The 25462-nt window shown below is 40.6% G+C and overlaps 1 protein-coding gene and 1 long non-coding RNA gene across 4 annotated transcripts in view; one reads left to right on the top strand and one right to left on the bottom strand.

Annotated features, from left to right (window-relative positions):
• LOC148380854 (uncharacterized) overlaps positions 1-25462 on the bottom strand; it is a 65886-nt gene that overhangs the window by 38609 nt on the left and 1815 nt on the right. The gene's annotated exons all lie outside the window — the stretch shown is intronic.
• Positions 4794-23505, top strand: odad2 (outer dynein arm docking complex subunit 2). 3 transcript variants are annotated; one of them, XM_088363482.1, is made up of 22 exons: positions 4794-4883; positions 5082-5126; positions 5292-5507; positions 5594-5754; positions 5826-5988; positions 6059-6165; positions 6240-6376; positions 7002-7115; positions 8780-8874; positions 9328-9435; positions 9615-9768; positions 11257-11403; positions 11487-11696; positions 12049-12282; positions 12362-12472; positions 12541-12695; positions 14927-15107; positions 15169-15230; positions 17505-17619; positions 19366-19554; positions 19729-19950; positions 23337-23505. In XM_088363482.1, the coding sequence occupies exons 3-22, from the start codon at positions 5296-5298 to the stop codon at positions 23457-23459; spliced, it is 3000 nt and encodes a 999-aa protein (XP_088219608.1). In that variant the 5' UTR covers positions 4794-4883; positions 5082-5126; positions 5292-5295; the 3' UTR covers positions 23460-23505. The 3 variants fall into 3 exon arrangements, with proteins under 3 accessions (XP_088219608.1, XP_088219611.1, XP_088219609.1); XM_088363485.1 differs by lacking the exon at positions 23337-23505 and having other exon boundaries at positions 19634-19782; XM_088363483.1 differs by lacking the exon at positions 4794-4883 and having other exon boundaries at positions 4900-5126.

The raw sequence follows: 25462 nt of genomic DNA on the forward strand, positions 1-25462 counted from the left end.
TTATGTTACCTGTGTTATTATCCGGCTCGGTCTCATGAATCGTTCTTTTGGATGATTTTTGTTATGTTTATACATTTATTGCGGCAACTGAAGCCTGAAGTGATGATAGGGAAGAAAAATGGGCGGAGTCTAAACAGCAAGTTGTGGTAATGGTAAAAATACAATATAGTTGTTTCATTTGAAATTAAATTCAACCACACCCTATTTTCTGATTTTTTTTTTGCCTCTGTCAAAGCCATCTCAATGAATATGCCCGTTCTCAACTGTCACTATTAAACGCTCGGAAACTCAGTCCCGGGGGTTTCAAATCAGTGTCGACCGCAGACGATAGAAAAATGTCTCCTTTGAATGGTTTTGAAAAGCTCTCGCTATGATAGGTTTCCATCGGGTCTTCCATTGGAACATCTTTGCGCAACTTCACATCCAACACATGCGAATGTAAGTAGCAAAACATTGTTTCTCCATCATCGAGCCATACGCCATTGAAATGGAATGTAGTCGTATGTCCAGCAGGGCTTTGAGAGTCCAGCAGCAGCAGCGTCCCTGCTGACCCAGTGGCTAATGACAGTAAGTGGATTACAAGAAGGCCCAGGTCACTGGTCGCTAATATTTAGTCCACTAAAGTTACTTCCATGTGGCAGCCGCTGCACTACAGGGAATCGAGTGCTGAACCTCAAGGTAACTAGACTAGCCAATTTATTCACAGGGAGAGTCATAGAAGTTGATGGCGGCCAAGAAAAAATGACTAGGATTCAATTATTTTTCATTTTTAACTCCGGTGCCAAGTGCGGTGCCTAATAACTGCTTCTGTGACTACTTGAGTGATGTGTTGCAATTATGAAATAGCACACGATGGTCTCATGAGGAACTCAAATATTCAGGATTTTCGCCCTGATCAAACAGAATTTATTTACCTTAATGGAAAAAAAAAGTCTGCAGAACTCAATGTGACTTGGCAAATGTCATCATGTCATAAGTCTTGTTATTAACAAGTTTAATGATGAATCGATCTATACTCTGAAAGTGATTATTTATACCGTCATTATTTCCAATGGAGAAGAAATTGTTTTGAAATATGAACAAATCAGAGATTGACGCGACCTGCAACGGAATGTGGTTGACCATAAAAGGTTCCATGAAATAGGATTTGTCATAATACAAAAAGGACAGCATCCCCGCCGTTCATTAATTGAATCATGAAAATCTTTTTGTTATAAGAACACCGAAAAGTTCAACAATGCTCTCACACGAAGTCCTCGAGAAATATTTAAAGGGTCTTTGTCGGTGTCACTTTATGTTTGCTATGTTCTGGGAAACATCTTGACACGTTCGGTGGAGGAGCTTCTGGAAAATCAAGATCAACGCCATAGGGGGGCTGACAGGGGTCTGGAACCTGACCATGACAGTGGCAGATGTATCCGTTAGACCTGGCCTCCTCAAGACCTAGTCCATGAACCTACATACCCTGCAAACCATGTTTTGACACACTGTCAATCTTTTTTTTTCTTTTTTTTAAATATAGTAGTGGTCGGTCCAAAGGTGTAAACGTGCTGTGGCTGTTTATGTTTCTAATCAAGCACAAGTTCAGCCCGCATTTCCCACCTGGGATGTGCGATGGGAGCCCAAACGAGATGGAACAAAACAAACAAAATCAAGAGGAAAAAGATTCCATTTGGGCCACATGACTCATGAACAAGAAGACTTTCCGAGTCCCCCTCACGAGGTCACATCAGGATGTTGGTATATTACATATTGACCAGACAGGAACGCTACCCAGATCAGAGACGGCGGATAGAGGACAGATCTGTCCACGCAACACATTAAACTGTCAAGGTGGCGGTGAGTCACAAGAAAGAAACCATGTGGCGGGGCCCAAGACAAACAAACTGTAAAGTGGTTCACCTTTGCCAACTAATAACAGTTAGCTTAACACTCGAGGGTGATGACTTTGGGATATCTGAAGTGTTTCGGAGGAAATGTAGCACAAGGTCATGAAGAAATGGTGGCTAATAGGGACGCATCTGACAAGCGGCGAGATGTGCTGGGGCTTTTTAGTCACCCCTGGCTCAAACAGTATGTTAGCAGGTGTTGACGTGGGGGGGCAGAGTCAGACCGTGAGGACTTGGAAAGCTGTTTGAGTTTGGCTCCGGACAAAAGAACCTAATGAGTGATGAGCCACTGGGGTTGCTTCATGGCCAGATAGCGGCCATCTCCAAGGATCATCTCCAAACTGGATCCATCTGAGAAGAAGGGAAATGCCCACAGGTTTAAAGTCTGTTTAGCTGTCTGGCACAAGGTAGTTCTCCGGGGGGGAACCCGCCTAGAAGCAAAAATCCCGCCATCCGTGCAGACAGACTGATTAGTCTGCCGGGGCTTTATAATTACATTGCAGATGTTGCGCTGGCGAGTTAAACGAATCCTATTGAGAAATTTCATTGCTCAAATTCATCTATGTCAAGAAAGGATATTATTTAGCATTTTCCTTTGGGGTCGCTACTGTTTGGGCCTTCTTGTCATTTGTCCCGGCCGGTCTATGTCGACACCATCTCCTTTGGGGCTCTCCTCCATCCGCAAGCTGCAGTGAAAATCAAATTCTTGGAAACGTCTGAGATTTGAGAGTGATGTTACCGGACACTAAAATGTGTGCTGGCGGTTTTTACTCCCTGGTTCTCCTGTTTTATCGGAATGGCAGCATAGATTTTGGAGTGGCACCAACTTAAAGGTTTCAAGGTGCACCTCCTCAAATGACGAGGCCGGCATCAAGTCCCTCCTGAATCGACCACTCTATCTGACTTTCCACTCAACAGCTATCTTCATCTTATTCCATTAGAAGCACCCATGTGTTTGTTCACTTGTTTTCGCTCCGATTCCAAAAACCTCCATTCTGCCCCATTTGCCCACTCCTTTCTCACCCCAACCCCACCTTCGTCCTCCGACAGGGGAACAAAAAGCTTCCCCGGAGAGAGGTTAAAATGCAAAAGTCAACTTTTGTTAGAGCTCCTCGAGTTTAACCGAACGAGACACTGCCAAATGTGGAAAGTCTCTCAGACCCCGAAAATAATTACACTGGTGGAGGTGAAGCAAGGGAGACAGATGAGCAAGGGGGTGAAGGAAGGAGGAAAGCAACATGGGGGGAAAGATGTATTTTTTTTAATGGCGCTAAATGTTTGAAAAAGTAGAACCAGCTGTTATCGCAAGATGAGGAGTGGGAGCTGAGGCTACGTCATAGACTGAATCATGTCTGCTCAAAAAGTGTGCTAGAAGTCTTATCTGTTAGATAAATGTGTTTCTTACATTTGTTAGAAAAAAAATCTGGCTTCACCCAAAACCTCCAGCGGGCAGGAGTGCAGACTTCTTGAGGTTACCCTTGAAGATGCAAACCAATCATTAGCGAGAAGAATAAGAATATAAAAGGCAAGCAAAAATAAAACTCAGAAATTCTGGGATAAAATTAAATGATAAGACAATCATCAATCTTTATCTTATGAAATTAATATCAGCAATTCTTTCACCCAGCACATTTCAAATGCATCTTTAAACCTTTAGTCAGCATGATTTAAAAATAAACTTACATCATCATACTCCTTTTGTAAAAATAGACGCAAAATCAGCAGTGTCGAGCTTCAATGCAAAAACTGAAATAACTGTTTCATGTCATATAGAGACACTGTCATCGTTTTTCCTCAATGGCTTCAGGGTCCTAAATCTCTTTAAGTCCTCTATATTTGACAGGCATCCGTCCACTCCAAAGAAAGCCCTGGCAGTAAATGAGTGTAATTTGAAATACATACACGCCGGTGTATTTGAAAGCCATAATTGCCGGTTCATAACCATGAGAGCTTCAAGCTAGTTTATTCTTGCAAAAAAAAAAAAGTATATAAATTTAGCAATATCATGTTTTATCGATAGAAACTCATTGAACCAGAATATAGTTGCTGTTTAAATTTTTTTCTTTTTATCTTTAGCAAGTACCTATGATTGGACATAATCCGAAGCTGAAAAAAATTGTGAATCGGAATCTGGCTAGGAGGAGGGGAACAGTAGCAAACATCCTTTTGGCCTATGGGTATGTTTATTGTTATGGTTAATGGTCTGTTGTGGAAGTTTGTGAGCGGATGCAATCAGGATATTCCCTAGAAAGGGAAGCTAGTGTCCTCTGTATTACGGTTCTGTTTAATCAAGGACTCAACATGTAAACATCACAAGAGCACTTGTGTTTATTATGTTGAATTAAGCCTTTGAGCTTAGTAACATCCAAATTTGATTTTGCAAAAAGAAAAAAAGTGAATCGTTTCATTTAGAGTTTTGACAAACAGTAAATGGGCTTTAATTATGTGCTATGTACTGTTTGTTTGTTGCTTTTTTTTTTAAACAAAGGGTTTAAGATGGAAGTAACAGATTGATGTAAGTAAAAGTGGTTTTCTAATAAAGTTACGTAAAAACATGCATGACTAATCCCCAACATTACTCTTCAAGCTAAGTCTAAGTGCTACACACACACACAAAATAAGCTGAAAGTCACCAACAGCACTTTTAGAAGCACAAAAACAACACACTGCTTTAGTCAAAAGTATAAGATGCACAAGAGGTATCAAACTCTGCACACAATTCACTATTACTAGTACTATTTTACTATGCATGATGCTTAGATTAATAAATTGTGCACGGTTTGAATGCATAAAGTGACAAAAAGCATGGTAACCAATAAACAGGCGTCATTATAATTGACAAATGCAATGGAAAAGCGAGTTTTTATGACGTGATATGAAGACTCCAGTTGCGCATCTTTACTCAACATTACGGTAATAGCCTCGTCAGTAACCACGGCGACTAGACTAACAGGAAGAGTGTTTGAGGTTTTTCAAGCACGACTGCAAGTAAAGGTACGTTTGCGCACTTTATGTTTCAAATGTGGAAGATGAAGTTCTTGAGTTTGTAAACTGCATATGCATTGCACATTTGCAACAATAATACAAGTGTTAACATGTAACTGGATGCATTTTTGTTGATATAATTTAAAGATACTGCAATAAATATGAGGCAACTATTAAATTATTATCCTACCTTCCATTTTTGTTTAGCTGTTTCTTAGCAACCAAACGGGGCAGGTTGTTAACAAATATCAGGTAAGCTTGCCAGTACAAGTGCAACATATTTGCAGTGGACTCAGTGGTTCATTATTTATTATTACATTATATTATATTATATTATATTATATTATATTATATTATATTATATTATATTATATTATATTATATCCCCCCCCCCGCCCGTTCTCTTTTTGTCTCCAGCATAATGGGTACATTACTGACCAGATCAGCAAAGTGGTCCTCAGAGGACAAACTTGACTTCATTCCGCTGAATGAGCTACTGCTGAAAAAGATCATGCTATACGTGGCGGATTTCAGCTCTCTGCACCCAGAGGAGTCAAAGATCTCGTTTGAGGAGCCGCTGCAATGGAATACCACTTTAGACGCAAATGACTTTCAAGCAGATTATGAATTAAAGTCAGTCTAATTATGATCATACTTAATTCATAATCTAATGCAATTGTACTGAAGACTAGAAATGCAATTTTGTGTTGTCCCTTCAGTGACTCAGGCGGTGTAGAGTCCAAGGAAAAAGATGAGAACGGAATTCCAACGTTAGAGCTCTCTCCTCCGACCATTTCTGTGCGGAACTTCAACCAGCTGGCCAATATCATGAATATGGAAAATGATAAGAGATTGGATGAAGCTCGGGCTTGTATTGAAGGTAAGAAATAAACTGCACCCTGCATTTTAGTTCAAATATACTATCAATCTAATTTCCTTTTTTGTATTCAGAAAACAGAATGATCGAGGTGAAGATTGTTGGTCCAACTGTTGCTAGCATGATTGACAAAGAACACTCACAGGATGAAGAGTCAGAGTCCAAGATCCAGCTGCTACGTCTTTTACAAGATATGGGAAAAAATATTGGTCGCAAATTGCTCAAAGAAATATCAGAGTAGGTTTTTTTTTCCTCACATAATGCATATGCTAGATATCTGCTGCAAATATTTTTTAACATTTTTCAGAAAGTTCCGTCTCAACCCCTCGTTTGTGGACAACGAAGTGGAATATTTACAAGGTTTTTGCAGTCTAGGGGAGGATAGTCTGTTAAAGTCGGTTCAATACACATCAGGTTCGCATCTAATTTATATTCCACTTGCTTCAAATTACTCTTAACACTAATACCATCTGTCCTTCTCACTCAAGACTATGAACATCCCAATGGATGCCGCGCCCCTTTATGGAGACAAATAGAAGGTGAGATGTGTTACCTGGTGATCGAGACGAATGACACAGAGACGCTCTACATCACCTGCAGCAGTTCTGGATTTTTTCTCAACATGGTAAGACGAGTGACATGGTGAAAACACCATGAAATCATAGCTGATATTTTTGCTGTATTCTTAGACTGAACAGTGTCCAATAATAATAATAATAATAATAATAATAATAATAATAATAATAATAATAATAATAATAATAATAACAATAATAATAATATGATTGGGTTTATTTAGGCAAGCTAGCATAATATGGAGAAATGAGGCAATCGGGAAACTGAATGGCTACCACCTTATACCAAACATTGGCTCCCTTTAAATCTGTTTTCAATCATTTTAAACGTTAATTTAACGCTCACTGCAACATTGACTCTTTCACTGACTTTGCTGACACGCCAAAGGTTTCCTGTCTGTTTCTTCACCTGGAAATATTTCAGCCAAAGTGGAGGGGTGTGTAGAAACATCAGCCTGGCATGGAACGGGTGACATTGATGCAAATGAAACCTCAAAATACGGTAGTGTCTTAAACCTAATTTAGCGGTTAACATGGCTTTACACTTCCCTTCGGCAGCTGCCTGGAGATTCTTTCTTGGCCTCTGAGCTACTCCCCGACTGGCATGTGGGTCGCATTAGGATTGCGGTTTAGTTGGAATTAATGAAAGTGTTTTTTTTTTTATTCCCCACGCAGGGTGTTAAGCATGACGAGGAGGACGAAAGTGCCTATGGAATAACGAGTGATGTGTTCAAGAGCCTGGTTGATCTTCTGAAAAACAAATCACAACTCTTTGCTGAAAGTTCACAGGTACAGTGAAGCCAAACGCCTCATGTTTTTTCATTCTTTTCTTTTGTGATTGCGATGTATACTTTTTATTGAAAAGTGAAATTCCTCTTCAGCTTTAGCTTTCTAGCAGACATCTGAAGCTTGTGAGCCAAAATTGTCTGGTATTTTGGAACTATCCATGAGTTCTTCCACCTTGACTAAAGGTTGGAGCTGAAGGAAAAACAACCTTGAATAAGGATAATGCCAGTACAATACTTTTACCGCAGTGTCCTATAAAAATGACCTGTTGTTTTAGGTCATGTTTTTTATTTTTTATCATTATTTTCAGGTCCTCCCTGATTTGCTCACTGTATGACTCACATGCACAACGTAAACAGTGTGCATTGTGTAATTAGTATGCGCTGCACTACATTGGTGAGCTAGTGTCTGCTTGGCAGTATGACGTATATTTGATCCAACATCAAACAACTTCACACACCACACATGCACACACAATGATGCAAGCTTCCAGACATTAAAATCTGTGATTTATTCAGTAGTACTGCTTCCTGCTTTGGTAATTCATTGAGATAATAAATGATTTTGATATTCAACAGCAGCTCCGTTCAAAAATCTGATAATCATTTGTGAATTTTCACTTTTTACAAATTCCCTCATTTTGTTTGCATCATTGAAACGTGCAAGCACAGATTTGGTTTAGCCTTAACGGATTCATAATCATTCACAAACTGTGAAAATCCGATTTGCACAAAGATGACTGGAAAGACCCGACAGATACAGTAGATGACTTCAAATGAACAAAGCAGAAAGGGAGGAAGCAGACTTTCCTTCTACATTTAGTGTTTTGGATTCATTTTGACATCTCAGCAAGATTGGAAATTGGGCATGCTGTGTCGTTGCATGAGAAAAAAAAAAATCTTAAAATTAATACCAACTGTTGTATGCTGGAGTCTGTGGTAGGAAAAGACACTGACAGTTGTTTTTTGTTAAAGGCTGTCAGGGACTCTACCATTTACATTACAATTTGCATCACTAATTGTGAAGACCACGGAATACATACAAAATGACAAAAAGTGTCAACGACTATATCGGTTAATTATAAACGGGTTGACGAGTAGCCTCTGGCTTTTATGTATTGGTTTACTTGCAGTCACTGGTAACTTTTTATTGAGGCATGTCAAAGAAATTTGAGCGTTCCCTTCTGTGAGAGCACATGGATTTTGTCCATTACACGTTTAATGGAATTAAAGAAGGTCAATTAGTTTGAATAAAGTCAGACTGCGGCTGTGTGGTTTGCTTGGACTGACTTGAATATTTCCAATAGCCGGTCACTTTATGTTGAAGCAAAAACAAGTCTTTGGAAAAGTGATCGTTCATGCTTGGCTCCAGCTTGTATGTGGATGTCGTGGACTAAAATATATTTTGACCCTTTAAAATGTTAAGCCTCTAACAACCTGCGACAGTCGGCGCTATTTTTGCAAGGCAGGTGTGATTAAAACTGCCTGCAAACTATTCAACGATTTGTCTTATTGGCATCTATGCAAGTTTTTTTTTTTAACCCCAAAAATAATCACGGAAAATGTATGACACATAGCCATTATTTTGTCTGTGCCAAGCCAGTCTCACTTTTCGGGGTGTAAAAGTGAAATTGTTTGACTTGTTTTTCTTCTTTAATCATCACAAAGAATATCCAAGAACCTTTGAGTACGCCAAAATTAGTGGATGCTCAGACACAACTGTCATTAAAAAGGATCGAGAGGAAGTCGACACCGACCGAACGGTAAGATCCACCGACTGTTTCCAAATTGTAATTGTCCTAAAAAAAACGGCTTGGTGAAAACACTCCTGAGAGGAAAGTGATATTTTGAGTCATTACATGCTTTGGGTAGTTAGCCAGTGGAACTACACAGTCAGCAAGACTAATAAATGCCATCACAGCATGGAGTCTTTCTGCACAATTAAAGATATGACCTGCAGATAGGAAATGCTTTTTTAAATAGCGCTATGTTGTATTTGACCTTAAAATAATAGATTTGAAAACATTTTGATGGTACGCTGGTTTGAAATAATGAGTGCGTTCCGTCGTTGCCAAGGAAACCCTGGACTAGCTGCTGTGAGGGACTGAGTAAAACTTTTAGATATAGTTTGAGTTACAATTATAAATATAGAATTATTTATTGTTACAATAGTGATATGTTCCAATTCTGAGCATTTTTATTTTTTGTGTTAACAGTGAAGATGAAACGAAGACTTCTGAAATTGATGAGTCACAGAAGGAAGCCAAGAACATGTCAAATTTCTCAGAGTCCTCGTACGCAGATCAGCTGTCCTCTATGAAAGTGTGAGTCTCTCTTTTGGTTTTCAATTTTTTTTCAGAGTTTGATGCATTTTTTTCAGATGTGTTAGAGGCGGGAAACATTTAAAACATGCAGGATAGTCGCCCTCAAAGTTTCTGACATTACCGTCTGGTCCTAAGGGATCAAATAATAATATTTCCTACTTTTTTTTTTCCTTTTTCAGTAAGTCCCAATTACAACCAGGGGAAGTTTTTAGTGAGACTTCATCTGAGAGCGATCAAAGTTACGAGGAAGAAGAACAGCCAGCACGCCGTCAACGAAACACAGATCTGCCCTCAGAGTACTGGCAGATCCAGAAACTGGTCAAGTACCTTCGGGTAGGGGAACGTCAATGATGGATTTTAACCTCAATTTGAGATTTTAGTCATATTGAAAAGCTGATCAGGAGGAAAGAAAAAGTTTAAAGGCGACGTTTCCGTCTGATTGAAGTGCTTGGCTTTGTCGGCGGGTTCCTGTTTTGTGAGACAGGCTTGTTTAGTCGCCTATGCGAGCCAGAGAAGAGGGGAAAGAGCTGTCCAACGGCACCAGCTGTAGGCAGTGTTTGCCCACGCCGCAGATATATAAAAATGAAGCGTGCCTGTGACAAGTCGGACAGGACATATGGTGAATATTAATGTGTCAGAGAGGAAAGGAAAAGGGAAAAAAAATGCGGGTTACCCAGACTGACTCAGAATCCTTCTGACTACTTGGCTTTTTTTTTTTTATTTTTTATGGAGGACGTCATACAATTTAGATTGTCAGGATGTAGTTTCCAAAGAAAAATAATACAGAACTACACCCACAATAATAATAAAAGATCATACAAGGGTGTGATATGAAAGGAGTGGATTCAGTCAGGGTAAAATGAATAAAAAAAAAAAAAAACTTTAGTGGGTTTCATACTATTCAGCTGTATTTTGGTGTGTGTGTTCCTGTGTCAACAATCTTGTGCGCAGTAGGAAGCAACACGTCCCAGCTATCTATCTGTCTTCAAACCACACCAGGCAGTTATTTATGGGCTTTGTCCAGCCCTCGTTTTTATATTACCGTCAGAGGCTGAAACGGAGCACGAGCCAAGTTAAATATCTGTTTTATTTTAGGCTGATCTTTATCCCCGTGCATTATAGACATAAGTTTGTACTACAGGAAGTTTCATACTTTCTCGAAGCCACACACTGATGCTCTGTTTTGCCCACATTACCTTTTTTTTTTGACTGCCAAACAGTGACATGGCTTTTCCAAAAATTGAAGTCAGGAATGATTATGTAAAATTTATCAGTATATTTGTTTTATGTCAGGGGGAATAATTGAAGAGGCATTTCAAGAGTTATGAGTGATTTATGATTATGTGAGTTTTAAGTCAAGGCAAATAGTAAGATGAAAAAAATATATCCACATGTTCTATTTTGTTCTCTTTAATGTTTCAGTTAAAATGTTGTTGTTCGCTCGGGTGCAGGTATAAAAATAGGTGAGTGTTTAGCAACTGTCAAAACATATTTATCATTTCAAATGCCCCAGCCACATTAGTTTTGGGGCTTTGAATGCTAATAGTGTTCTTTCTTTCTTGGAGCAGAACCTAATGGCTTCTGGTCTTGGCACGAGAGTCGGAGCGCTGCCTTGTGTTAGCAAATAATTTATTTCCATCAGCTCCCACCGCAAAGTTAAACAGCCAACAGGCTGTGGCATTAAAACATTTTAGCTGGGGTAGTTATGGGGGATACTAGAAAGGGAAGGTGAGGATTTTGCTAAAATCTAACTTTTATAAACTTCCCGAAGGGCTTACGAATCGGGATGCAGCGTTTGACTGATGGCAATTCTAATTCCAGGCAGGCGACCAGACAGCCACTTTGTTGACTCTCTACGCCTTGATGGATTACGACTTGACGCATGAGACGTATCATTGGGCCATGCAGGACTCAGGTGGCCTCAAAGTCCTCACAAATATTCTACATTTGGACGAAGTTAATCTCCAAGTGAGTTATTTTCAACAAAATGCTTGCTCACCTTAATTAAACTCACAACTCCTACATATAAAATTTTTTTGTGATTGGATTAGCTTGGATCTCTGCAAATCCTCCGAGACGTCAGCCACAACGCTCAAACCCGCCGAGCCATCGTCGACAACGGAGGTTTACGAAGCATCGTTAACGTCCTGGACTCACGGAATAAAGACGTGAAGGCCTTAGCTGCCGAGACCATCGCTAATCTAACCAGCTTCCGCCGGGCGAGGAGAACTGTTCGAAAGTACAACGGGATTAGTAAACTTGTGAGTATTTATCAATCAAAGCATTCATAATATTGGTTCACCTGTCTGAATCTTTTTACAAACACCAGATTGGGTGTTGAAGCCAATCAGATAGAATGTCCCGCCAACATCCTTTGACCTGCATTCATGTTTGTTGACAGAGCGCCCTATGATTAAAGGCTCTACACTCTTGTATATTTTCCTCGGACCCAAAATCAGATGTTCTAATGTGCGAGTCACTCAAACGAGTAAATTACTTTCACGCTGTGCTACGAGACCACCTTTGAACCCGACAGTGTTAGCCTAGCCTGCTCTGTCTCATTAGGAACGAGAGATTGAAACTGAATGATGTTGAATTTTTGTCTGTGATCAGGTGAAGCTGCTAGATTGTGCTCCTGATATAGCAAATGTAGATGCAAAGCAGGAGAAGGATGTCGAGGTGGCCCGATTTGGGGTGTTGGCACTTTGGAGTTGTAGCAAGAGTCCTAAAAACAAAGAGGCCATCCATAATGCTGGTGGTGTTCCTCTACTGGGCCGCCTGCTCAAGTCTACACAGATGAACATGCTCATACCAGCGGTGGGCATCCTGCAGAACTGCGCTGACGAGGTGATTACTATTTATCCTCAGACTTAAATATATTAACAGCAAGATCATCTCACATCCAGGAATTATTTTGTATCCGCAGGAAAGTTGCAAAGATGACATTCAAACAGAGGGCATGATCAAAGACTTGGTCCAGAACCTCAGCATTGACAATGACGAACTACGGATACATTGCGCAAATGTCATTTTCAAGGTTTGATCTATGTGATGATCAATTTTTATTTCCCAGTTAGACATTCAATACATTGTTTTTAATTGCAGTGTGCAGAAAACAAGCGGACCCGCACCTTAGTGAATGAGAGCCGAGGTTTGCAGGCCTTGGTTTCACTTCTAGAAAAGACGGAAAACGAAACGCTCATGGCCGCTGCCACTGGAGCTATCTGGAAGTGTTCCCTCAGCCCGGAGAACCTGGATGTGTAAGCTTAAGCCGCAGTGTTTTTTGCCCACTAGTACACACATACACACACATGCGTTATTGTCATCATCTCATAGCGTTTAAATTTTATCGCGAGGTAGGGAGGGGAGTGGATGTATCACTGTTTCCACTCGCATGATGATGTCTTTACTATTGTGTCTGGATGATGTAATTTGCTGCATAAAATGTTCTGTGGTCTTTAGCACCCAGACTCTAATACAGTGAAGTAAATATTTGATTGTTAAAAAAAATTAGCAGCTTCGTAAAACTTGTTAATATCAGCAGTTTAAGACTTGAGATATGAGCCAGGACGGAGATGTGATCTTAGGAGGACATTTGTTTTTTGAGGTGAGATTATCTGAAAATACCTTCCCCTCCTCCCGAGTGAATAGTTGAAATGGACGAGAGAAATTTTTTTAGGGGGAAAAAAGGCTGAGTCGCTCTTAAATACATCTTTCAGCACTTCATATATCATACGTGACAGAATGATATCCTACATTTAAAGTCTAATTTAAGTCTTCCCCCTGAAGTGGAGCTGCCACAAGTTAAGCAAAGCAGAAACGTCACAAAATATTTCATATTTTAACTGCCTTTAAACAAAAATATACGGCACGGAGAATAAAGCTATGGAGTGTAATATTTTTTAATTGATTATTGCGACACAATCATTTCACAACACTTTCCAAATAAGCGGATTGTAAATTCTCTGACCGCAACTTGGATTCATATAAACTGCACAAGCCTTTGATTAATATGACAGTTTGGAAAAGTCACTGCCAGTGCGGAGTACATGCCATCTGTTCCCGCTTTTTTAAAATAGCACATAGCTACTATTGATAGCAGCAAAAAAATAAATCAAATGGTGCCCAACATCACTTGTACAGCTTATTTAGTAGCACTTAAACGTATAAACACTAAAGTGTCTGTTTGCCCTCACACTAAATCACACTGTCACAAAGTTATCTTAATGATGGTGCCACAGGACCCAAATATGAATCGAGCTCTCATTTTGCGGACACTTGGGTGTGAAAGAAGGGTCAGATGTGGTCACGTCTTCGCAAGGAAGTCAGCATGGCGCAGAGCAAATATTTTTAGGATCTTTTTTTTTTTTTTCTTTCAACGCTGCCTTATTTGAATTTATGAAAACGCCGAGGTCAGGCAGGAGCTTTGTGGACTGAGGTGACCAAGTCATTACTGTCAAATCATTTTGCAACATTTTTTTTTTTTTGAAAGTACAAGCTCAAAGGAAACAGACCTTGGTCGTTGCATTTTTTTTTTTTTTTTAACATTGTTGATGTCCTCCACGGTCTGGACAGTGTACTAGTCTGGGGGACTCCCACTTAAGACAAGAGGAAGCATGTGTTAGCCATTTTGTCTGATTAATGTTTCATCAACGTGTTTATTTTAAGACAATATTGTCTACCACGCGCTTATGATTTTCAACGAACCTGCCAAAACTCGGGCAACGTGGGCCAAAATTTGATCAAGTTTGGGAGTGGGAAAAGGACCCTGCCAGTGATGTGTGGAAAAAAGGGAACTTTATTATTTAGCGCAGATTTATGAATGCATCAATGTGTGACCCAGTCTGTCTGCACATAGAGGTGTTACCGACACGTGTAACAAAACAATAAAGAAGTGGAAAATTACAATTGCCAATTTTGCTAATCCAGAATTTTTTTGATCAAATTTTAGGTTAAAAAAAAAAATCTTGATCTTCCGTATAATTTACAAGATTATATCAAAGTCTGTTTATCACACTTGGCTCATCTTTAAGGTGAATTTCACCCAAGTTAGCTTTGGCAGCTTGTCTGTTCATTAGCAATGTTTATTCTTGCAAGAATAGGCTATGCTTCTTCAATGGACTTTGACCAAACCGAAATGACCTTGGCCTTGTACACTACAATAGCTTCAAGCATCAAGACGCCAGCGACCGTAACCGTGAATAAAGATAGTGAAATTTAACTGTACATCAGGGGTTTGTGGAAGTTTGCTTCCACCACATGATATCCTTCTTAAATATGTGCTCTAGTTTATTACTCAGTCCAGTCAGGAAACAAGGCACAATGAAAAATAACAAAAAACTTCTAGACAAGTTTCCTTGCTACCTCCGTTCCTGAAAATTGTTTGGGTAACATTCGTCGGGAAAATCCTTATCTCCCAAAATCAGCTGGGTAAAAGTCAAATGATTGAACCTCCCCTAAAAAAAATTGTCCTTTACTTTATCCTTAAAAGGTTTCAAGAGCAAAAAGTCCTGGAGACCCTGATCACCCTTCTGGACAACCAGCCTGAAGATGTGCTGGTTAATGTGGTGGGAGCCCTGGCGGAGTTTGCACAAAAGCCCTCAAACAAGATCACCATCCGCAAATGTGGAGGCCTCCAACCACTTGTTCGGCTCCTGATCGGACGAAACGAGGCATGTGTTTTTGTAGCCTCCTCTAAATGAGTTTGTATCTAAGTTCTTGTCCTTCCACCAGGCGCTGTTGGTGAACGTAACCAGGGTGGTGGAGGCCTGCGCCACAGATCTGGACAACATGGCGTAAGTCTGTCTCGACAGAATTTACACTGTTAATGATGACATTCCAATAGCGTACCTATTTGATGTGGCTTCGTTGTTAGAACAATTCGAGGCAGTTTACTCATGTCACCACGGAAATAACTTTAGACTACACTATTTGTCATTCAGTTCCTATGACAAGAGAATGAATTACTGTGTCATTAACTTGTCACATGTTGATGTTTAAAGAGCTATGGGGCTTTAATTTGTATTGTGCAGATAGATTTTGCTTTGATCCCTGGTTTAATCATAGTTTTGTTTAGGCTTTGCTTATTTTACCTGCTGCTCTAAATACCGGTTGGTTTAATTCCTGGCGTTTTACTGCAGCTTTGTGGCCACTGTCAAGACAAATACATGTAAAGCCCTTCCCATTTCCAAGACAACACGGCTGGGAATGCACAGTGACCCGCAGTCCAATGCAGTATTTACTCTGTGTTCATTTAAAAACCTCACGCTCGATACAGGAGAACAGCGAGGGACTTCCACCGGTGCCTCGTTGGCTTTTACGAGACCGAAAGCGACCGCGAGACACTTCGGAATTAAGACGCAAATAAAACTGGCAGGGGAATTGTTCGCGTCGTTAAAAAACTGGCATTATTATCATATCAGTCATTAAAACTACCATGTCGGATTAAGTAAATGAGTCGGTTTTTCCAACCCTAACCCGACGGTATATTTAGGCCAGACCGTGTAATTACGTTTTATAATTGACTTTATAGCGGTAAACAAAATGATATGTCAATAGCTGTGTTTTTTTTAATTAAATTGTATTTTAAGACGTGTTAGTCCAGCAGTTTGCCGTCCAATTTCAGCCAAACTGCTTTCTGCTGTGTTTAATTCAACATCACAATTTTCTCAAATATCACCATCATAAGGCCAGATTTTTTTTTCAAGTCCTTTTCAAGCTTTTCCATGAATAACTCCAGTTGCGTTTTCTCCAATGGATCCTGTGTTGCTACAAGAGAGAACACACACTGTTTGATACCTCCAGAGTCTGCGGTGGCCTCCTCTAATCCATCAATGTCAGATACAACCTCTATGCTAATCTGTTTCATACCTGCTTCACAGGCAGACAGAGCTGTTCTGGCCGATGATATGGAGCTTCCTTTTTTTTTTTTTTTTGGTGCAGATTTAAGAGGCCCAGCAGACTGGAATCTGATGTTATGATCATAGGAGACTGATTTATGTGCAAACAGAAGACAGATGGTGTTTGGGACGCCTCTGATGAGTTCATTGCTAGTCACGGAGATAGCGCAATTAACCGAATGTTTAAGTAATTATGACAGCATTCAATATTGGTCAATTTTTATTTACATTCTGAACCTGGACTATGAAAAATGAAATATGGCTAATGTTTGAGTAAACTTCACACAAGCACCATAAAATATTAAGTGACCTATTTGGTTTGGAAATGGAGGTCATGGTTTTTTTTTTTTTTTTAGTCAAGCCAACATAATGCATACTAAAAATGTGTCTGTGTGTCTATATATAAATCTGTGCATGAAGCACTTTACACAGATGTCGGTTAACCTCTGACCTAAGCTTTTCCGTCGTGTGGGATTTGACTAAGCAGAGCAGCTGAGTGAGTTTTACGCCCGGGGAGGAAGTGAGTAGGACTTGAGAATGTGTTGTGGTGAAATGCTGATGCTGAAATTCATCAATTTTTATGGAGCCTGCTGCTAGCCGGGCGGATTTAGGGTAACATGACCGAACTTGGTCTACCCAACTCAGGATTGATGGGGCAGGTTTTTCAGATCAAACAATATAATTATGATTTTGGTTGTAGTTTGCAGCAGGGTAGAACTGTACTACGCCATAATGAGAGTAATTATGGTTGCTACCAGAGTAAAATAAATTAGGAACAGCTCTAAATTTGATTCTCTGCAATGTTGTGGCTGCTGTGTGTACAATATACACATATGCATGTGTTTATATTCGCATAACATTAGCTCATTCCATAAATGACCATAAAAATAACTATTTTTTGCTTTTTTTTAAAAAAAATTATTTAATCACAACATTCTGTTTTGTTATTTGGAGCTCCAAATTAGAAAATGCACAGCATGGGCTTTGTTTGGGACATTCCACAAACATTTTTATTTTAGGGTTAGGTTAGGATTTAGGGTTGACTGGAATAGTTTTTCCATCTTGACTAAACTCACAGCCTGAAATTTCTTTCAACATAATTTGCATATTATTTCTGTCCTTATTCCACCCTCTTTTTACTTTCTCACATGAGTGTTTTTCCTTCCAAAGGATCATTCAGGAGCTTGATGCAATCCGCTGGGTTTGGAGCTTGTTGAAAAATCCTAACCCAGATGTTCAATCCAGTGCCGCTTGGGCTCTTTGTCCATGTATTGAGAATGCAAAGGTAGAGTATTTGTTTGTTCGCAATGTTACACAAGAACTACACAGCTGTTTTCAGAAAATATACTAAATGCTTTTTAATTTCTACTCTCTTTACATGTTTGACTGGAACAATTCCCCTCATTCTGGAAGAGCAGATTCACATCTGCTTAATGTATTGTCAGTTTGAACTAAAAATATCATACATCTAACAAACGTGGCACGCCACTTTTCTTTCATTTTCTCCAAAAGTGTTTTTTGTCTCTTTACGATTTGTGTAACAATAAAACAGCTCCACCCATTCCATATTCACCATCTATAATTCATCCTCTGTAAAACCAGGATTTGACCTCATATGGCCGAGAAAAACAACAACAAAAAAATAAGGCATTTTCTACTTTTGTTAACTTTATAGTTTTTATCCTGTTTCTCCACAAAGCCTCCAACAACTTTAAGACAACCTTCGGGCCTAAATAGTTTTTGTTGTTCCACAATGAACTGAGCTCCACTCACAATACAAAAACGCCTTTAAATATATCCAAGCCTGTCTTGCTGCAACCTGCTGGTGGGAGGTTAACGTTAGCAAGGGGCAGGGCGGTGTCAGACGGGGCTTACATGAACCACGGCTTAATAAGAAGCAGAACAGCTCCTCTGGCACACCAAGGTTGTTGAAGTGGGAAGCGGGTGAGCGGGCGGGGTGAAAAGACCCAAGTAATATCCTGTGGTGTTGCTTCTTACTCTGGCGCTGGAAATCCCGACTCAACATGCTGTTATCAAGATACAGCGTTGCATTTTCATCGTGGATGAACTCACACATGCAACTCAACTTGAAATGCATGACAACAAAGTGCTTGTTAAACTCCGAGTGTCATTATACAGCATCTGGGGGTCCATGAAAGAGATTCGGGGCCAGTCACATCGCAGCTGGTGCTTGTGAGAGCTTCCGCTGTCGCTGGGACTAGCGGCCAGCCGTCATCAGTATTCCTGACGGAGAGCTTCCTGTGTGTGTATGGAAGGGTTAGCTCGCTGGCCTTGAGCTCCATTACCCAACTTTTTCTACCCTTCGCTGCACACGTTTCTCATCTCCTGGCAAAGCATCACAGAGGCCATAGACGGCATCCTGGCTGGAATTCAACTCAAGCTGAAGTCGTGCTTTTAAACACAGCAGAAAACCCGTGGGACTTAATATAGCTGGACACGACTTCAAGATCCTAAATTGTAATCAGAATACATTTAATCAAGAGTTCCACTGTCACGTTTGGAATGAACTAGGAGGACTTGTGAGCCCCTCTCAACACGCAATGAGCAAACATTCCCACAGACGTACTCCAACATGATGTCCAAGGAGCCTGTGTGCTTTTTAGATTTAGACCTGGCCACTTCGGTCTGTTCTTCTGCAATCTAGCGAGTTGTATTTTTAAAAGAGTGCCCCGATGTGCCAAGCCCGACTGAAGCCCGTGCCCCTGCCAGCTCTTCCGTTGTGGTTCTTTTAGTACTCCCCACTAGACTCTTGGTTTGGTAACGCATTGCTCCATAAGTGGGTAAAAAGCCCTTGCGGTACCTGCCATGGCCATGAATTTGAATTGTGAGGTTTCTCTCACAATTCAACAGTTCTCCGAGGGGGGGAGGGGGGGCTATAAATGTCACCTCTAAGCTTTAAATTCCATGTGGTGGATTTGGTGAGTGTGCTGAAGAAGTTGTAGAATATTTCAGGCTGATTGCTTGGAAAGCAAATAAAAGTGTCTAACCTAAGCACTTTTTTTGTCTTTAGGAAGCAGGGGAAATGGTGAGCTCCCTGATGGGTGCTATGGAGCTGGTCATAGATTTGCTCAAGTCATCCAATGACGACGTGCTGGCAAGCATATGCGCCGTGATTGCCAAAATCGCCAAAGACAAATACAATTTGGCAGTTCTGACCGATTATGAGGTGGTCCCGCTACTGGCCAAGCTGACTGACAGAGTAAGCGCTCTCCATAGTTTGTGTTCTTCTCGAAAAGACTCCAGAAGCATTAAATGCTGCTGCTTTGTATCCTTCACAGCATCCATCCAACTAATGAGACATCTGTAGATGTTGTTGCTAGGCAGCTTTCTGCTCCCTTGACTGATCTTTGATGGCATCCTGTTCTCCACGCAGCCCGGTGACCTACTTCGTTGCCACCTGGCTCAAGCTATCGCCCAGTGCTGCCCGTGGCGTAACAACAGGGCGGCCTTCGGAGAGGCGGGAGTCCTGCCCCACCTGGCGCAATACTTAAAGTCGCAGGACACCAAAGTCCGTCATAGTACAGTGATGGCCCTGCATCAGCTGTCCAAGGAGTCAAACAATTGCATCATCATGCACAGCGAAGGAGTCGTCAAGGTCAGTCACAGGATTTTGTCGAAAATGATCGTTTGAGAAAACTGTTCAAACCAAAACTGTGAATATTTTGACATCCTTTGACCGGCAACAAAAGTGTTTTTTATTCGGCTGAGGAAACACGGCTCAAATGTCGAACCATCATGGGAGTTCAGGAAAGCAAACAAGGCAGTGTGTGCAAAGTGTCATTTCTCTGGTAGAGCCTACATGCCATTACAGAGCAAGTCAAAGGCTTGTAGCTGGTGGCAACCGTTGCTAAGGCCGCTTCCTGGACATCAGGGTAAAATGCAGCAACTTTTTGGGAGCAGATTAGATGAAACTATACTAAATTAAACCTTCTGTGATGCAAAAAAAAGCTTTATCCAGCATGCCTCCGACTCATACACAGAAAACTACAAATCTGTTATTTTATTTTTTTAAATACTATTTATATCTGAACCAAAGCATTTTTTCCCATGTTCATAAAATTGGTGCACTTTATGCTGTTACAGTGGTTAAGCACTTAGCTGTAATTGCTTCACTTCACTGAACATTGGGTGTTCCCAAAACAATGACGTCCAATTTGTTAAATTTTTAAATAACTGTTTTATTATCCGCAATATTTTTTATCAGCCTGTATGTGCGTGCTTTTCTCGGCAAGTGTGTGCGAATGCATGACAAACCGCCCACTGTAATCTGCTGCAGTATTTGACCTTATTAATGTAGCAGTGAAGGATTGCAACAACTCTCCATAATGTATTTTAGGACTTTTAAAGAGCTTAACTGCACCCGGTGTTGCATTTGTTGTTAATCTCAGATGTGGAAAGCCACCACAGGCAGTCTCATTGTTGAGTCTGGCTTCAGTCTCAACGTACCTGCCCGACCCCGGGGGAGACATTCCGCTTTGAGAGCATGTCGATCACCACCGTGCAACGGTCATCCAGAAGATCTGCTCCGATGACATTTAGACACCCCGTAGAAAGAATTTGTCAAAAAACAACATCATCGGTAGTTTATTGACTATTGATATGAAGGAGTCTGTGTTTAATTTATGGTCTGGTGTAAATTTATAGACCACCTTTGGTGTTATTGCAGCAATATTTCAGAGTGTTTTTCTGTGCCGCGGAGAAGCTCTCCAAACATGTTCGCCCACGTGTAGTGTACGATTTCAAATGAGCGTGGATTTTTTTGAGAACGTAATGTTCATGCTGTAGCACACTTAATGATGTGTGTAGCAGCACCCCGAGGCTCGCAAAGGAAATTAGGCATCCTAAAGAAAAGCATCTCGCTCTGGAAAATCGATTAGCTGCTTTTGTCATAGTTGTTCTAATCCTTCCGAAATGCTACAATGTTGTCCTTCCATTCATCTTAATTTACTTGTTGTCCTTCACACATCTTTTTAACACGGATGCTCAATTTTTTTTTTATTCTTGAGGAATCTATTGGCCTGATTGTAAATCAGGGGCATCTCAAAGGATTTGCCATTGAGAATTGAAGCCAGAGAGATGGATTGCCCGTCACCGTTTGATTTGACATCTACTCTTGGTATCTCACAGTTTTATACGGATGCGCTTGATTTTTGGATGAAGCTTTGCGTTGCTTCCAAAAGGATTGTTTGCTCAAAGCACAAATTCACATGGACACTTTTTGGCTCTTTCGTAGGAAATGAAGATTTGGCGGTAACTGGGAAAAGCAAAAAAATATATAAATAAATAATTAGATAAATAAATAGATAAATACATAAATAAATACAGCACGAAAGAAAGAAAGAAAGAAAGAAAGAAAGAAAGAAAGAAAGAAAGAAAGAAAGAAAGAAAGAAAGAAAGAAAGAAAGAAAGAAAATAAAACTTGGAATCACAATAAAAATTTCCAACTAAATTTCCTAATTAAAAGCTCCTCCTTGCTCCATCCTCTCCAGAAACCAAAGGTAGCAAAACATTCTCGCCTGCAGGGAATGTTTACTTTGACTTCCTTCACCAACTTCCTCTCCCCAACTGGGCTCAGCTAAACTTGGTGCCCCCTGCGTATCCTAACGCTTGAATCCCAGGAACGCTGGGAGATGATGGAGCCATAAATGGCAGGTTGGGGCAAGTGTAAGTCTGAACTACCTGCAGCTGGTCAAACGTGAGCACACTTAACACCGTGACACCTCCACGTGTGATCGAATATGTGCAATTGAGTGCATAGCCCTCCCAGACTGCTTTAGAGGGGAGGCCCGAGAGAGTTATATGAAGCGTGTATACTTCCTTTCCCTTTCGTCTTGGAGGTCACAGGAGTTCTGTAAAGTGCAACAACCTCAGAAGAGCACGATTCCCAATTTCAAACGTAGCGGAAAGTGTTCGCCACACTCGGGGAATATCTAACAAGCGCTGTTTTATATTCTACGAGATCCCAGCTGGGAGGGGAAGCGCAAGTTTGAGAGGACGAGGGGGGAGGGGGGGGGCAAAGAGAGACACGCTTATCTTAGCAGAGCTGCGTGCTTTGCGAGAACTTATTTGGCGGCGTCTGAATAACACGCAGTGAACGTTGGCAACATCTCGGCCTCTGGCACTTCTCAGGCATCCTCTCTTTTCACAAAAGAGACTTGTTAGCAAGCTGCATGTTTTCTCCAGCCTGTGGATGTGAGTTTGCTCACCGAGGTGTTTTTGGATGCTATTTAAAAATCCAATAAAACCAAAAGGGCAAATGTTTCACATAATCCCAACACTGCTGCATTGACGTGAGCTGAAGCTTTTGGCGTTTTCTACCAAATGAAGTAAACAACATTCGTGTTTATCGGGATATATTGTTGTCACTTTATTATCAGTGCAAATATCCCTTTTGAATATAAAGTGTGGTTTGGAAAACCTCAATGGGAATTTAAGAAGAAGCACACATTGAATAAATTTAGCTCCCTCGTATTTATGCTTACATTGACTTTTATTTTGACTCAATCCCACAACCACCCGCAAACGTAATGTAGTGATTTCCCTCCAGATAAAACAAAAGAAAGCTCACCCCCCCAAAAAAAACATAACAGAGTTGGTTTCTCTCTCTAAATATATCGAGAGAGTTTCTACATGACACAAAAACGAAACAGTAAGCAAATCCCCTCAACTGCTCATTTCTGTGCTATCAAAATCTTGAGATTGTGGAAAAAATGCAGGAGCGTGTCACAGAACAATCTATAACTTGTTCCATTACACAAGCCACTAATAGTCAGATAGATAAAAATCTGATCCGGGCAGTGAGAAGGAAACTGAGTGACGTGGGTCATGCTCAGATTTTTATTGTCCGGCTTGAAATTGTGTGTTAGCACACATCGAAAACACACGTGCACGCGTGACTTTTGCTCTTACAGACGAATGAGTTCAATGTTTGTCTGTGTTCCTCCTGCCAGCTCAAAGCTCTCTCTTGTGTACTCGTTGCAGCCTCTGATCCACTTCATGGGCTGTGATGATGATAAGGTCCGCAACGCCGCCGCCGACTGCGTACGCAACATTCGTCTGCTCTTCCCAAATCAGTCTCGGGCCAAAAAATCACCACGCATGTAATGGAAGCAGGTGGCTATAAATAAAATGTCATGATTAAATCCAAAAACCTCAGGGCTTGTATTTATTTGCTGTTGTGCTTAATCTTTCTGATCTGTTGCCTCGTGAGGATGAGGTAATGCATGTATGGATGACATCATCAAACTGATTGTTATTTCATTTTACGATTATTTACCAAGCGCACTGAAGGTTTAAACAATCGGATTTATGACTTGTTTGGGTGTGTGGAAATTTGAGGGTTACAAAGGAGCTTCTGAGCAGTAACATAATAAATAAAGGACTCACTCAAATAAAAGATCACAGACAGGGCAGGCCTTGAGGTCAGCATGGACAAAAACTCGAGTAGAGAACAACTGACTACTTACAGTACTGTACATTCCAAAAATAAAATGCAATTTAAGCTATGATTTTATTTATTGATTTTCTTGTTGCCAAACTTGGTAACTCAGGGTTGCAATTGGAAATCTCAGTTTTACCTGAATTCTGAATTACCTTATTTAATTTTGGAGGCTCCACAATGTGAAATGAATAAAATGAGAATTTTTATTTTTGCTTGGATGTCTTGTTTGAGCGTGTTTCCAATAGATACTACAAAGTTTGTTAATGTTTTTTTTTTTTCCATCTGATCTGGTTTGGCTAACTAACCCGCCCATATTGGGTTTGACTCCAGCACAACAGAAATTGGCAACATTTTTTATCTTAGATGCCACAGAAGCTACTTCGGCCCTTAAGATTTATATTAGCTGTGTTCAAAAATAGGGGCAAAAGCAGAACTCCATCACTCTCTGAGGTTTAAACCACTCCCAGCTGTTAGACGAGGTCAAGTGGAGGAGCATGATGCATGGTGGGCAGTGCATGAATGAAGCAACTTCCTCACCAAAATGTCAGAAGCTGGAGGAACCCAAAACATCAGGAACTACTTTTAAAAAAAAAAAAGTTACTTTTTCATCCACCCTTTATGTTCTTTTCAAACAGCCTGTCATTATGATGTCATTGATAATAATGTTTAAGGATAAAAAGGGGGTTTCTAATATTGTTGACATTGTGACAAGATGTTTGACGTTCAATCCGAACCTTGTGGAGCGCAAGGGAAAAGCTGGGAGGATGTCACAGTCTGCTTTTTGGTCTTCAAGCCACAGCTGAGAGTATTAGTTGTGCCGCAAACCCTCTTAGAAAAGAAAGTGCCACTTTTTCTGGCTCGCTGTCCGACACTGCGACATTATTCAAGGGGAAATTAGAGGTTAGGCCTGCGCGCTTCAGCATAGGCAGCAATTACGTCCAGCGTTGGCCTTCCTGGTCACCTTTCAACATCCCATGTTTTCTCATTGCTTCACATGGAAATAGTGGAGGGATATCCCTGTTGATGTTGTGCAGGGGAAATGAGGGCCTTACTTCACCTGGGAATCTAAAATGGTCATTTTAGGCGAAATGATCGAGGGAGTCTGGTAGAATCGTTTCTGGGTCGGCCTTTTGATTTGACATTGTCTTTCGATGTGTCAAGTAAAGCAAGTGCTCTTTCGAGGTTTCTCACATTTTCCTAAGTGCTTTTCTGAAACATTTCATAAAAAATAATGAATAGACTTAAAGCAGCTTTCCGCCCTACCTTTTCAATGGCTAGGAAGCATTTTTTAATATAAGATCACAGCAGTTGGCAGCAATGTTGTCTCGCTGCATTGCCATAAAAAATACACGTGCGCACAACAGCCTTCTCAGAGCCACGTCCAAGTTAAGAGAGGCAGAACACAGCTCCTGTTCTCCAACCGTGTATTAGCCTTTCTATCATTCCAGCGAGCTCGCACCATGGTAGGAGCGTCTGGTGTCGCGCTCACCTCGTGTTTGCTCAGCGGCCATGTATCCGCTTCCTGGCGAATCCGAAAGGCGCCTAATGAGATCTCCTGCTATCCACTTTTTTTTTGTATTTTAAATTGACTTTCACGCCACGTATGAATTCTGACATTCACTTCCATACAGTGTAAATATCAAGCAAGCTTGACAATAAATAAATA

This window comes from Syngnathus floridae, chromosome 20 (genome assembly GCF_059516105.1).
Source record: "Syngnathus floridae isolate MCC-2025c chromosome 20, RoL_Sflo_1.0, whole genome shotgun sequence".
Taxonomy (NCBI): domain Eukaryota; kingdom Metazoa; phylum Chordata; class Actinopteri; order Syngnathiformes; family Syngnathidae; genus Syngnathus; species Syngnathus floridae.